Source organism: Schistocerca serialis, chromosome 6 (genome assembly GCF_023864345.2).
Source record: "Schistocerca serialis cubense isolate TAMUIC-IGC-003099 chromosome 6, iqSchSeri2.2, whole genome shotgun sequence".
NCBI lineage: Eukaryota > Metazoa > Arthropoda > Insecta > Orthoptera > Acrididae > Schistocerca > Schistocerca serialis.
The window spans coordinates 226,917,817-226,933,710 of NC_064643.1; the positions used below are offsets into that span (position 1 = coordinate 226,917,817).

Consider the following 15,894-nt stretch of genomic DNA (forward strand, 5'->3'; position numbering starts at 1 on the left):
GTGCGGCCATAACCAAGTGGGAAAATGACCAAGTGGGTACAAATGTCAGCCCCGCCAATGCACTACCTTGTGTACGCGGAACTATCTATCTATCGCTTGACCCTTGTCCCGCAGTCACGCAGGGTCAGCCATCGTTAATCGGATTTGGCATGTTAGTTTTTAAGGGATGGCCGTCACCCCGTACCCCCCCCCCCCCTCCTGGGACGGAATTAGTGTGCCCCAACTCTCTGTGTCGAGTGTAATCCATGGAATAGTACGAATTTGTTCAGATGTCTGCGAGCCGTGTAACTGAGGCGGAACATGGGTGGTGGTGGTGGTGGTTAGTGTTTAACGTTCCGTCGACAACGAGGTCATTAGAGACGGAGCGCAAGCTCGGGTTAGGGAAGGATTGAGAAGGAAATCGGCCGTGCCCGTTCAAAGGAACCATCTCGGCATTCGCCTGAAACGATTTAGGGAAATCACGGAAAACCTAAAACAGGATGGCCGGAGACGGGATTGAACCGTCGTCCTCCCGAATGCGAGTCCAGTGCGGAACATGGGGATCAGCCCGGTATTCACCTAAGGGGGATGTGGAAAACCGCCTAAAAACCACTTCCAGGCTGGCCAGTTCATCGGCCCTCGTCGTTAATCCGCCGGGCGGATTAGATCCGGGGCCGGCGCGCCTACCCGAGTCCAGGAAGCAAAGCATTAGCGCTGTTTTTTTTTCTCTCTCTCTCTCTCTGTAATCTCATTTTGTTCGTTATTGTTCGTTTCAATTGTTCGTGGCGGACGTTACCTGACGCCCATTGAAGTTCGTTAGTGATCCATTCACTCAGTTTTTTTATTACAGAGGACAGCTAACCCTCTGACCGAACACACTGAGCTACCGTGTCGGCATCTGTCGGCTACCCTGGCTGGTGTACGAGGAACTATCGCAACCTGTATATATGCTTAACGCTATCCCATGACTTTTGTCACCTCGCTGTATTCCCAGTGCTCAAGCTGCTTTTTGTGTTTAGAAAGCCGCTTGTCGGTGTTGGCTAGAAGAGAGCAGCGAGAGCTTAGTCGCCGGCAGAGAGAAGTGGGAACGCAGTGCACGTCTGCGTGTCGCGTCGCGGGGCGCAAGTGCAGAGCGAGTGCGCGGGCTGCAGACGGACTCGCGCGGCGCGGCGGCCGTCCCCGCCTGGCGCGGCCATCGAGCGGCCGCGAGGCGAGTCGGCGTTGTTGCTGCGCTACCTGTGGCGGCGGCAGGCCAGCGGCCCGCGGGCCAGAACTCGCAGCCCGGCGAGCAGCAGTGCAGAGCCCCCTGCGCTTGTGTTGCAGGCGGACGAGGCGGAGCGCGAGCGGCGACTGCTGCTGCAGGGAAGGCTGGACCCCGCGGCGCTCGCGGCCAGCGACAACCCGGCGCCCGCGCTGGCGCTGCGCCTCTCGCAGCTCAGCCGCTGGCTCACCGACGACCCTGCCAGGACGCAGGTACCCACACCGACCACGCACTCTCTGCCTGCACTCCTCTTAGGAACACACTGCTGCTATTGCGGTCTTGAGTTACAAGTCTGGCTTCACACAGCTCTATCCTCTGCTAACTTCCTTCTTCTTTTCTTCTTTCGCTACCGCCTTTATCCCGCATTGTGCGCAGGGTCGGCAGGGTTAAGCACGGAAGTGGCATGGTTAATTTTAAGGGGTGGCAGGGTACCCTTCCTGTCGCCACCCCATACCCCCTGGGATGGAAGTAGTGTACCCCAGCTGTCTGCATGTAGTGTAAATCGTGAAATAGCCTGAATGTGTTCCAAATGTCTGCAAGCCGTGTAACCGTGGCGGGACGCGGGGACCAACCCCGTATTCACCTAGTAGGATGTGGAAAACCACCTAAAAACCACATCCAGGCTGGCCGGCACACCGCCCGCCGTCGTTAATCCGCCGGGCGGATTCGATCAGGGGCCGGCGCGCATACCTGAGTCTAGGAAGCAACGGTCTGAGCTCTCGGCTACCCTGGCGGGTCCTTCGCTAACTTCCTTATGTCTCCATAATTACTGTAACCTACACTCATCTATAACTGCTTTCTATACTACCTCCTCTCTCCTACATTTACTTCTTCGCCACCTCAGCAGGCGTCACATCATCCAATCGCTTTGTTTTCTCAAAGTATGCAATACATTTCTTTTGTCCAGAATTCGATACTGTATCACTTCATTTGTTATCCGATGAACACATCTAATATTCAACATTCCACTGTAGCACCACGTTTCAAATAATTCTGACCTAGTCTTCTCTGAACTGCTTATTGTCCATGATTGACTTCCACTCCGCACAGCGGGCCACTGTGGCCGAGCGGTTCTAGGTGCTTCAGTCCGGAACCGCGCTGCTGCTACGGTCACAGGTTAGAATCCTGCCTCGGGCATGGATGTGTGTGATGTTCTTAGGTTAGTTAGGTTTAAGTAGTTCTAAGTCTAGGGGACTGATGACCTCAGATGTTAAGTCCCATAGTACTTAGAGCCATTTGAACCATTTGAACCACTCCGCACACACCACACAAACACTAGGTGTCCTTCCCAAACCTCCCACATTTCAAAGTCCCAGGAAAATAATCACGGTAGATATGGTAAAGAAATCTCACAGAAAGCTAGAGCATCTCAAACAATTTATTTACTAATTATCAGGACAGCTCTACATCTGAATCATTTGTAGCACGAACAATATCGAGTCTGTATTCAACTACTTGCCATATTCTTCGCAACGTCCTTCGTCGCTCTTGTAATCGCATTGGTGATACAACGTTCTAACACAGACATATCGTTCACTTTGGTCGCATACAAGTGGTCTTTTACGAACCCCTATAAATCTAGCGGAGTAATGTCGGGGGAACGTGGGGCCAGCCAAAAGGTCCTCTGCATCTGACCCACCGATTGGGATCTTTTTGTATCCTTTTGTATCTCGCCCGGAAGGCGGCGCGCGGGTAGGAGCAGGAGCAGAAAAATTACGTCGGTACTGGAGTGAGTAAAGGTGGTTTACTGGTGAAAGAAAGAATACATAACTTTGTACAGATGTGAAGTCTTAGATCCGTTGTATGTAGAGAAAAGCTGAAGCGAAGTGTCCTGGTTGTCTGCACTTGATGAAATGGGCTGAATCTGCAGCGGAGCTCGTAGAGCTGCACAGCACCAGCTAGAGGGCGCTGTCGTCAGTGTCTCGTGGTAGTGCCAATCTTTGAAACTATGCCGTGGCATCGTTACTGTCGCAACCATATATCCAGAAACATGCAAACAGCCGTTGACCAATGCGTCGGAACTCTATCTTGTTGAAACACGATATCGCCTTGCAACTCTTGTATCTGAGGGTATGCAAACTGCTCCAACATGTTCAAATACACTGACCTATCCACTACGTTTTCTGCAAACTGCCCAACAATTCTGTTGTGTGTTAGCCCAAACCAGATGTTTAGTTTATGGCTATAACGAACATGTTCAATGATGCTTCGAGCCCAAATTCCAACATTATGCCGATTACACGTTCCTAATACAAAAAGAGGTTGGCTCACCTGGGAATAAACGTTTTCCAAGAAACTGTCATTCATATCAATAGGCTGCACAATAGTCCTAGCAAATTGTTCGCGGCATGGATTGTTCAAATGGCTCTGAGCACTATGCGACTTAACTTTTGAGGTCATCAGTCGCCTAGAACTTAGAACTACTTAAACTTAACTAACCTAAGGACATCACACACAGCCATGCCCGAGGCAGGATTCGAACCTGCGACCGCAGCGGTCGCTCGGTTCCAGACTGCAGCGCCTAGAACCGCACGGCCACTCTGGCCGGCGCATAGTTTGTTGTTCGGTATCATATGTTGCAGAATTCACACTTTGTAAGCATACGAAGGCTCATGTTCCACACGATAACTGTTGCTTGAGGTACCTTAAATTGGTTAGATGCCTGCCAAATTTACTTAAATGGGCTTGTCTGATGCCCTCCACTGTCTCTTCCGAAGCACTACGACGAGCACCGAAAGAACGTTTCGTAACACTCCCAATTGTCAAAAAATTACGAAACAATTCGGTAATCGTTTTCACATCAGGTGAATCGCATCCATAGAACGTACGATAACTCGTTGCACAATTATCGGAGATTTTCTTTGTGCAAAGCACACTACTGCTTGCGCGTGCTGCTGTGGAGTCGACATTTTCACTCATGCAGTACTCTGGTAACAATACTTGTTACGTCCGACGCGGGAATATAAATTCTTTTGAGATGCTCTAGCATAAAGTGCTGTTTCGTTATGATATATGATGTAGTTTTCTTTTTATCGGCCTTCCAGACGTGGAAGGTTTGAAAGGAACATCATGTTCTTTTAGAAAACAATTCCGAACACTTAAGTGTGCACTCAGAAATTCCTCATTTCCAGAAGTGCTTCTCTTGATAATCGTTTTATTAAAGCTGTCTTCATCGCAAAATTAGAATTTTGGGCCATTGGTATGATAATGAGTGTTCACTCTGAATATTCACTGTGCAACACATTTTCCATTGATTTGAACCTTCCAGACAGAGTATTCTGTGTGCCAGACCAGGTCTTGGGGGAGACCTCTGTCTGAGGTAGCACAGCCTCGGCCGTAACAAAGCCAAGTTGCCGCAATAAGCTCTCTACAAGGGGTGTTTGTCCTGTAAGATATGCCGGAGACTTCCTGTGAAGTTCGAATGATGGGGGCTGAGGTACTGGCGGAATGTGAGGACTGATTGTGAGTCGTGCTTGGGTGACTGGTTGGAGTCCACGCATTGAGTGCACATAACAGCAAAACTCGCTGCACCTGAAAAAGAAGGCTGGGTCGGTCGTCAAAATATCGAGCATTAAATGGAAACAATAACATGGAAGAGCACCAGGAAGCACACCATTAACCAATTACGCCGGGAAAACCTGAGGTATCTTACCTCGTAAACTCCTCTCCAGAGACTACCCGTTCCGTAATTTCTGAGAATATTTCTCTTGGAGAAAATCAGTGGTCTTACTAAAATTCTTTAAAATGGATTATAAACAGTCTTCACCGCATTAATATATTTATTTATAGTGGGCAACCGGTTTCGATCAGAATGTGGTCTTCAACAGACCATTAATACCGTGATGGCAGGTGGTGGCGAGGAACGTATCAGGTGATGTGGCTCCAGTTAGCAGTAAGCAGTTGACGCTCCCGCAGCCACAACACCTGCTCCGTATACCACCAACTACTAGTAATTCTATAAACGGTCTGAAGATGGTCTCACTCTGACCGAAACCGATTACTACTGCAAATAAATATTTTAATGCTCTCAGGACTATTTTTTATCCATTTAAAACTATCCATTCTGTTCAGTTGCTCTTCCAAATCCTTTGGAAACTCTTACAGAATCACATAGGCATCCGCAAACCTCCAAGTCTTTCTTCCTTCCCGGTGAACTTCAGTCTCCTTTCCAAATTTTTCATTAATTTCCTTCACAGCTTGCTAAGTGTACACAATGAGTAACATCGGAGAGAGACTGCACTACCATCTCACTCCCTTCTCAACTATTGCTCTCCTTTCATGTCCTTCGATTCTTACATCTGCAGCCTGATTAGCTTATAAACTGTAGATGTCCTTTCGCTTCCTAAATTTTATTACTGATAACATCGTGTGCATCTACACTTCCGACACTCTTTCTGTCAACTGCTACCATAAAATCATTGTTGAACTATCACCTTCTCTAATCCGGAATGACTGTTTCACTCTGTACACTGTCGTGAAATCTCTGACAGATTGGAAATTGTATTATTCTATTGAAAATTTATATCATGAGACGGTCGCTATGCAATAATAGAAGCTAATTCTTCAAAAACAGGTAAAGTAACAATCAACCACTGATAGTAATGCAGTTTTACTAACAACAGATCCGATTCCCGAAGGTAGTTCAAAGACAGTCAGTGTTTTGAGATTTCCTGTCTGAGCTACCGGCTCTGTGGAACTGAGTTTCACTGTAGAGCTTCCAGACCAGCAGATTTTTGGTTCAGGTTTTCCTCCTCCGCTCTCTACTGACGTTCAACATTTATAGCTTAAATGACAGAATCTAATAGCATCGTAAAAATTGGAAATATCATGTAGACCGGATTAGGAATAAACCTTTGCCAAAATACTCGTAGGTGTGCTGGTATGAGTCTAGAGAGTCCCGCAGACTGGGTAGAACAATGAGTAGAAAAAAGACGCAATTCGCAACAGATCGACCACCCTAAAGCAAGAAGAAGAAAATGATGTAGATTAAGGTCAAATATCACCGTTATCACTTTAAATCAGAACGGGTGTTCACGTTTGAAATTACCTTTAGTTTATGCTACACAATAGAGTCTAATCTATAATATTTGTCCGGAGAGGGGGGGGGGGGCGGCCTCATAGAAATCTTGTGTCACCGTGCCTTCTCCAAATTCTCTAGATTAAACGAAGGTGTCTTTCTAATGTATTATAATATCTAATTATCTAAAACCAACCACAACAGTAAAAATTTTCGGTTTAACTTGCAAAGAATCTTCCCTTTGTATATATCTCTCTTTTTTTCTGAGTTTGAGAAGAAACAAGTGTAGTTTTCAGATGGATCCAGCCCCATAGCCTCTCCCTCCCCTCCACACACACACACACACACACACACACACACACACACACTAGGTTCGCCTGTGCTGCACATGCTATGTTCGGTAGTTTTCGTTGTAGCGAAACTTCCTTTGGATGATGGAGCCCTAGGGCAAAAACTCATGTAAGACGAAGGATTAATTTAGTGCAACTACATCTAATACTCAACTAAAAGAACATAAACAACTTTCTAAGATAAGCTATGAGTTGATTTCCTCTTACGTGATCGGAAATCCTGGCTTATTTTAAGACGCGTGTGACTGCTTTTCAGATACTTAAAATTTATCGGAATAGTAAGCAAGATTGTGTTCTACACTTTATGTACTTTCTAAGGTCAGAAATACGTTGACTCTTTCGTACTATTCTGTGAAATATGAAACAAAACATTGGCATAAACTACAAAACTAGCTCAGTTCTTATCTCAGTAAGTTGTTTTCTTTCATTTAGTTCATTGTTAGTTATTTTGGATACACTTTTTTTGCTGTAGGGCACCATCACCATAATGAACTTTCGGCACGTAAACAGTCAACGTCGTATGCACAACGTAAGTCAACTGTAATCGTAAACAGCCGTCTGAAGATTAACCTGTCGCTTCGAAACCAACAGCGCCGCTATATGCGGTGCAAGTAAGAAATCGCTCACAAATGGCAAGGAGTCTCTTACCAGGCTGGGAAAAAATTTCAGTCTGTCACGAGGATTCACTCACTCCACTTTGTTTCGTCCTGTTTCGATCATTTCCTGCAAAAATAAATATTTTCGTTGTTTGCAAAAAGCATTATCGACGACACGTGATTGGTGAAGCTGATTTATCTTCTCTTACACGAAATACATAAGTTCCGTTACATTCGAATGCCAGGCGTAACTAGATGGACTGCATGAAAAACATCAAATGTCCCTTTCCTCTTGTTGTGAACACTACACGAATGATATACAATTAGCTCCTTTCAAACTGTGTAATTCGAATTTCTGCACTGCAACTTGATTTCTCCTACTGCTACCTCATCCGAGTGTAAGCTGGAAAGGGAAATCATATGTGTAATACATGATGGTTCCGTACTATGAGCCTTAACTTATGGGCGTTCGTCAAAGATACCTGTTGAGTGCATTGATGCTTGTTCGGATAAGTGACACGAGCTTCTACCAGTAACTAAACCTCCCAACAGCCGCGTTGTTCAACGTAGGAAGCCTTCAGAGCTAGCGCGTACTAAATAGTTAGTTGCAGTTGGGTAGGATGTATGAAACTATAAATTTACAATTACGAAGGAAGACGATTTATTGTATGATTATTTTAAAAAATATGCACAGCTTATAAAGTCATGCACGTGACTCATATACGTGCACATTCCCTCATCCCAGGTAGTGCAAGAACCAGGTTGATTGGTTGGTTGGTTGGTTGGTTGGTTGGTTTTTCCGCGGGAGGGGACCAAACGGCAAGGTCATTGGTGCTAAGAACCAGAAAATCTGCTTCGAAACGAAAAGAATTCCTTGTACATAACAAAACAAACTCAGTCTGATACACTTTTCGTCTCCTGTTTCAAGAAACGCAGTGTAGACCGCATGATAGAATCACTTATGATAACCCTTTCTGTGTATGATAAGTTACAAAATTGCCAAGACGTAACTAGAGTAGTACTAAGCGAGTAAGGTTTTGAGCATTTATATTTCGGTATATATCAAGGAAGCCGAATAAAGTCCTTCTACAGCTCACGGATATGTGATGGTTATAATGAAAACTCCGTCCACAGGCCGTGGTAGGACCATCTCTACCGACCGATCGCCGTGTCATCCTCCGCCACTGGCGTCATTTCATGCGTTATAGAGGGACTTGTGTTCAGTACACCGCTTTTCTGGCCGTTGTCAGTTTTTTCAGCTGAAGAGTTTACTTCTCCACCAAGCAGCTCCTCAGTTAGCGTCACGCTGCTGAATGTACCCCGTTCGCGTCCTAGCACCAAGGAAAAATCCCTGGCAGTACCGGGAATCGCACCCAGTTCTTTCGCATGGCAGTCAGATCTGAAGACTTTCGAATATTGTTAACCCTAAAGCGCTAAAAGGAGGAAAATGTTACATTGTCCCTAAGCCATTGCAAAGTTTACTACTCCACATTTGATTCAAATTCACAATTTATGGGCTATGTATTAGTTTACTACCATTAATAGATCTCCAATGGTACGTTACATACCAAATTAAGTACGAAATACATGTCTGATAACCGACTGCAATCGTAAATTTCACGAGGGTTTGGTAATCTAAAGTTAAGTTTGGTAACTTTTACAGCGATTTTCTCAGCGTGTTTCTTTGCATGGAAGTTAGATAAAAATATTTGAACAGTTGCTGTAGACCGCATTTAAAAACTTAAAAGTAATTTACCGAACAGACCAAGACTAAGAAAATTATTCCATTAATATTCGTTAGTAGTTATAATCTCTGCCTGTTACTCTTCCGTCAAAAATCGAGGCTACCTCTACAAGAACTAGAATATTGGTGACTAGGCCAGAGCATTAGTTCATGAGGTACACGTTGAGAGAAAAAGTGAAATCCTTGATTCCTCATCTTAATCTGTTTACTTACTGAAATATACCACCTTAATGCGTACAATACCTGCCGAATAGAAAGGAAAAGTCGAACTGGACGAGCATGGTGATAGGAAGCGCATAGGTGACGCAGAAGTCATGGAACCTGACTCCTGGTAGGGAGAAACAATGCTTAAATACCCATCTTTGCTAAATTCTTATTGTAGATCTCATTTAGACGATGAGGATATTTCGTTAATTAATAGTTGTAAAAGGAAGCAGTTGCAGACAATACTACAGCTGCACATGAAATCGTTTTGGGTTTTTTTGAAAACATAATCCCAGCGTATTAACGCCTATTAAAAATATCCATTAAAATCCCGTTAGCAAGAATTAGGCCATTTCTTCGGCCACAAAATCAGGAAAAGTGGGCAATCTAGCACCGAGTTTATTTAATAAAACGGTATAATGAACCGATACTAAGTATGCTGTCGGCAGTGGAATAAGAAGCTATTAGTCTCTCTCCATACCGTCGAGGTATCTCCTTCTTCAAGCAAAACTTCTGATAAGACTTCATAAATTTTGGTTTCAACTCATAATTATTTTGTAACTCCACTTCCGCAGTATCTGTCATATATTAAGTCAACATACACCAATCATCACAGTGAACTTGCAGATCATCTAACCCTGGGAGGACTGGAAATAGGTATAATTCTCGACGACCAACGTTTCTCTTGAACAAAACCAGCATAGAAACAAATGTTGAGATCACAGATTTGGCTTTGATAAAATTGATTTCTTTACCTTGAAATTGGCTTTGATGAAGCGAAGAGACAAACGAGTAATCGACGGCATCTGTGACCTACTGGAAGCAGTGAACATTGCAAATAAAAAAGGCAATTTACCTTACGAATGGTGTTGGATAGAATTGTAATACCATCAACAGTATGTCTGAAAAAAAAATATAAAGGAAAACGATGGGAAGAACACGTAAAACAAGTTCTAAGAATCGTAGATGGAGTACTGTACATATACAGTGAACCATGTAAGGAAATAGTGGTTATTTAATTTGCATTTCATGACTGCAGCTACCTTTAGTTTCCACTAACGCTGCACATACATCACTACGTAAGGAACTGACAGTAATACTAACGTGTCCTCTACCCATAAGACATTAATCGTGCGTCACTGACCATTCATGTCACCAATAACTTAAAGAAGCAAAATTAAATGAACAAAAGCGTTTCTAATTCCCTTGCGTATGTCTTTATTCTTTACTTTCCACTTGCAAAAATTGTTATTAGATTTTCATTATAGAGATTCTTGGTAGTCATTGGTTTTAAGCTGCATATTAACATCGCAAAATCTCATGAATACTGCAATAGAGTGGTACATAGCAACTGTGACGTCACAGTCGAAGACATATGATGATGACGCTCTGAAAAGTTCACGCTGATAGCACTTATCTAAGATCCAGCACATATAACTGAATCGCTTCTTATTGAAAGGGGATAATTCCTCAAAAACTGAAAAAATCTAATCTTGTTGTTTACGGTTTATTAAGACGTAGACTGGAATGAAACTAGGACGCCATCATTGTCTTGTTGCTTGTAGAGATCGGATTTAAATCTACATTAGTTTCTAATAGGGGACAATTCAAGGAGTTGTTATGTTTCAGAAATAAATGTTTAGCACATCTGGCATCGTTCTGAACTGGTTGGTGAATTTTGTTGTCAACTTTGATTAATTCTTCCACAGTAATATTAAATGAGCAATTCTGAGTCTGAAGTTTCAGATAATTATGAACAGACAACACAGCGCAAGAAAGGTAAGCTTGGTTGCTTTTTAGTGTACAACGCAGTTGTATTTTGTGTACCGCAAACGCTTTCGTTGAGGGTTTGTAAGTTTTACGTTGCAATGAAAAAAGTAGCCAAAATTTGCGTCATTTGATTGTATGCAGAGCCTCCAACTTCCATGTTTGCCAGTGTAAGATGATATTTTTATCTCAGACAATTGTGGGTTTTTAATTTTGAGATACACAACATAAAACAGATGAAGGTAGGTTTTTTTTGTTATCATGAGAGCAAAGGTGAGTAAGCTCCTATCAATACCTATATATTCAGATCTTTGTCCCAAAAACATAAGCGAACTCTACTTGTTCGGCAATGCATGGGTGGAGGCCAAAATTGCAATCATAGGGTTATAAGAATGTTATTGATGTGATAAAATCTACCACTAATTTCCTAGTAGAGGGCTCTTTTATCTACCATCTGGGTGTAAGGTTAGTGTCGTGAAATGAAAGCTGCGAATGTGTGAACTAGTGCATATTGAAGATCAGTATATGTCATTTACGACCGCATCCAGTCTGCTTGGTCGCTTTAAAGTTTATGCAGCAGAAACATTCGAAGTAGGGGATTTCAAATCAAACTGGATCTCTTTATGCAAAAAGGTAGTCATATCAGATGAAATAATGGGAAAAGACACGTCGAAAACACGAAGTATTTTTTGCTCCCCAGTAGTTTCTCAACTGTGAATACAGAGGCACTTAATTCCTAAGCCCTATATCGGAGTTCTCGAAGTCTGTGTCTTTAAATTAGTGAAAGCCAGAACTTATTTTACCAACAAGAACACTGGCCGGCCTCAAACGGAAGCATATGATGAGAAGTTATCCATAAACGAGAAAAACCAAGATCTTATTGGGAAATTACTGGAGTATATTGTAGCTCCGTAGTATCATTTATAATTAGCTGAAGACGTTGCCTACCACATGAGCAACTAAAGTTGATTAAAAAGTAGCTAGAACAAATCACCTTTTTAGCATATTTTGTATTCATTTTTGGGTACTTTTAAGACACTTTTGTGGAAAAGTGGCCAGCCGTCTTTTATAATATGTTGTTTGTTCATTTTTGTACTAGTCACCCTAGGGGCCACAAATTTTTTTAAAACAAGGTTCACAAGCTTTACACATCCCGAAAATGAGTTCTTTCTCGTGTCAGAAAAAAAATCGCCATCGAATTATTAAGCAAATGATGTGGTTGTTGTTTCTTTCTCCCAAATGACTTGTTAATCGTGAGTTGTTTCTTTTCAGAAATAAGTGATTCACTTATCCTGATGAAAGGCTGTAGTGCGCAAAACGATGATTCTTATCATTGTGCAAGCTCTCTCACAAAAGAACTATTTTCCATAAATTTTCGGTTGTAGGCAATATTCGTCTAACAGTCCATCATACAACTTATCTTGAAATTTCAGTACTTTAAAAACTTGGTAAGTGTGTGGGCAGAGGTGAGTAGTACACTGCAGTACCGACGAACAGGAAACGAAGATTACCGCAAAAACAAAAATTACCCAGTCGACAGACAATTAGTCAATTGGTGTAAGAAATGTGTATATGAAAACCACCGCATTTAGACACTACAGCTGAAATAATATTCAAAGTTTGGTTACCAACTGGAAAAGGTGGATTTACATGCTTATTTAAATGGAAGAATCTTCAAATCTTAATGAAGTGCTGCATGGATAGCTAAATTTTTCAAGAATAATGTAGCAGATATTAAATAAACGCAAACTGAATTAAATATATGCAAGTAACAATCTGCTATTAAAGATGCGATATATATTCACACGAACTCCTTGTTAACATTACTGCACATGCGTCAAAAATGCAAAAATATTAACGTCAGTACACATGAGATATTCAAAGCTCTTTGAACGACGGTGTACTCACTGCTGAATTTGTTGGATCAGATACCATATACTCACGAGATAACACGTTGTCGTTAAGATTAAAATAAGAGCAATTTAGTTAACATTGACGTAAGTTAACACGATATGACTAGAAACATTTACAATAAATTAGTGAATGTTAACCATCGCCATTCCCTGACGCCACAGGTCAACAGCTGGTAATTTATCGATTACAGGTGGTTAAATTTTAAAACAGCAGTCTCAGTTGCTGTCATTTATTTGCAGCAGTACAAGTTCCCAAATGAGAGAAATACTGTTCTTTCCCTGTTTGCATATCGCAATACTATTTGATGAGTTGCTAAATCTTGTTCATTGGTAACTATGTCTGAAATCGTAGATCTTTTTATTCTATTGGATGTACTGAGACCATAAACTGCATTAATACATGAAAAAGTGTAATAAACAAGCCAAACAGGCTCTACTAAGTTTTAAACATATTTTTATATGCTATTACTGTCGTGGAACACAAGTCCGCCGACACAAAGGCTGCAGAAAAAATGGTACCCCAGATAAGAGATTGTTACGTTTGTTCCAGGGTTGTGCTGCCCCCCCCCCCCCCCTCCCGTGGAATTGGTAGGAAATTAAAACTGGTGGTACCCTTTCCGGGGCTTGAATCCTGGTCCTCCTGGCTGGGATAAAATTGGTAATAACATTTATGGACTCGAAACCTGCTCCTCCTGGATGGAAAGCCCAAGTGCTCCCCACAACACATGGAAACTGTGCAGAGGGGCTTGGAATTGAAGGGAAATTAAAAATGGCAGGCACTTTACGGGACTCGAACCACTGATTCAACTAGATGGAAAGCCCAAGCAAGTGTACCTTCCTCCCCCCCACGCCCCCCCCCCCCGCTCAACTCATGGAAGCTGTCCAGATGAGGGGGAGGAAGGTCACATTAGTGTACTTTATTTATTTTGGTGGAAACTGAAGCAAAGATCGGTCGTAATTACGTAATTAATCACAAAGGTCAGGCCCTAATTACACAACTATATGCATAGCGCTACACGAGGATAACGGCATAAAATCGAAATACAACTCAAAAACTGACGATGTCATACAACTGGTGTTATCCTGCTGGGAAGAAGTTTCGCAGTACTACTCCAAACTCTATCCTACACATACAGGCTGGTGGGAAAAATACAAGGGTGTAGGATACTACTTTTATTCTTTTTGGTGGGAAATACGTTCATCTGACAAGATCCTGATGTTGGACAGAGAGGAGTTTAAAAAGTGTATTACCTGTAAGCATACAGTATCTCTTGCTGTTCACTACAGATGCGTATTCAGAAACCATCCAGCAGCCCAGGTAACAGAAGCCAATACATGCTGTCACAACTGATGGAGAAAAATGCGTCACAGTTCTAATTACACTTCTAGATTGTCATGAGAAAACAACCACTCCTATGGAAAGGTCATAATGCAGCGCATGTACTGGGGAAAATCGTCATCCTAAAAGACTGCAAAGGGGGCGGTAGTTGAACGTGCTTTCTTCTCGGTCTTGAGTCTACAGGCACACACACGAGTAGCTGAGAGTTTTCACTTTCGGTTAGAAATCCTGTATGCGATTTGGAATCAAATCTATCCACTCTACCACGTACTGGCATTGTATCTTGTAGAGATCTCTTTTAATGATTATAGCCACTGCTGAATCATATTCATACCACTCTCATAACTGGAAACGAGTCACCTTTGTCGAAACTATCTGCTAAGTATCCCACACAGCAAAAACTCCAGCGCAATTTTTTAAACAATCCCTCTGCATCTTCATCATGGTCAAAGTCGCTCCCACAGACCGGCGTAAAATTTCACCACCTGTAGTGTAGGGTGACCATATCAAACAGACTATCAATAACACGAGAGGGTTCCTGAATTGTTCCTTCTTAATCAATTTAATACACTGTTTTTTTCGGTTGTAACACACCCAATCAGAGTACTCTGTGATACACCTTGTTTTTTCTACCGTGACTTAGAGATCTGTGGCACCTGCTGCTAAGCCGACGTTTACACATTTCTATCCTCTGGGTCTCACAGAAAGATGAACATTGCATGAAACAAACTGTATGGCTACCACAACGCAGGCTGGTAGAAATAAAACACAGAGGCAATGTTTCTCATTGGCAAAAATGTGGAAAACATCGCAGTATATGGAAACTGGGAGAGTTTGCGGTACTGTAGAGCGCTTCCAACAGTTATTCGAAGGTGATGACCCGTACAGTTAATCTGATCTTCCCCATTAACAGGGTACCAAAAGTCTCATTGTTCCATTTCGAAAAGCATTGCTCCTTAATTTTGCAGTTATGTACATGATTACTGTACCAGTGTTGACCATCGACGGAAGGTGCTGTTCACAACACGCGTGTGGCAGTACAAAAAAAAAAGAGATACTATCACCTTATAGGTGAAAAAAAATTAAAACGTGTGGAGGACATCGCAGCATATGGAAATAGGACCATTCTGTAGCATTAAGGAACGCTGCCAAACAACTTTATGGAGGTGATGGCTTCTACATTTAATCCCATGCTCCACAATGGCAAGTAGCTGATATGCGGTATTCCACCAAGGCTGGCTCCATTTCAGCAGACTGGTGTCAGTCAATCATTATGCGGTAATCATCATCGTACTCAGTGGATGGTCAGGATGTGAAAGACATTGTTGATATGGAACAATGTACTGTACTACACACTGCAGTTGATAGCGAGATCTGTTCTACCCAGATGTCAGAGAGTGCTATAATTACCACATCGTGCTACCTGTTTAGAAACAGACCGAGCTGAATTTATGCTATTGGACTGTGTTTTGACCACTTGGTGGAAGGGAACATGTTGTCGTAGCTCCACCACCCGTGCACAATGTGTAAGGTCAGCGCCAAACGAAGTCTACTCCTGCAATGTAGTATAAAAGACAGTACGAACAGTTATGGTGGTGTTTTTTATTGGGAAAATTAGGAAGACTCAACATCATATGAGTACTGCAGGCTGAAGCAGATCCATATCCATCAGGGTCGATTCACATCTATCACCCAAACATTCTATCATCATTATTCGGTAGCAT

At 42.6% G+C, this 15,894-nt stretch overlaps 1 protein-coding gene across 1 annotated transcript in view; it reads left to right on the forward strand.

The window, feature by feature from the left end:
- The first annotated feature begins 300 nt into the window (after positions 1-300).
- The window catches only part of LOC126484774 (probable serine/threonine-protein kinase irlF), a 165,474-nt gene continuing 149,880 nt past the window's right edge, over positions 301-15,894 (forward strand). Inside the window, exons 1-3 of the mRNA XM_050108370.1 lie at positions 301-319; positions 1,024-1,193; positions 1,303-1,452. Coding sequence (XP_049964327.1) covers positions 301-319; positions 1,024-1,193; positions 1,303-1,452 — 339 coding nt within the window. The remainder of the gene's footprint in view (positions 320-1,023; positions 1,194-1,302; positions 1,453-15,894) is intronic.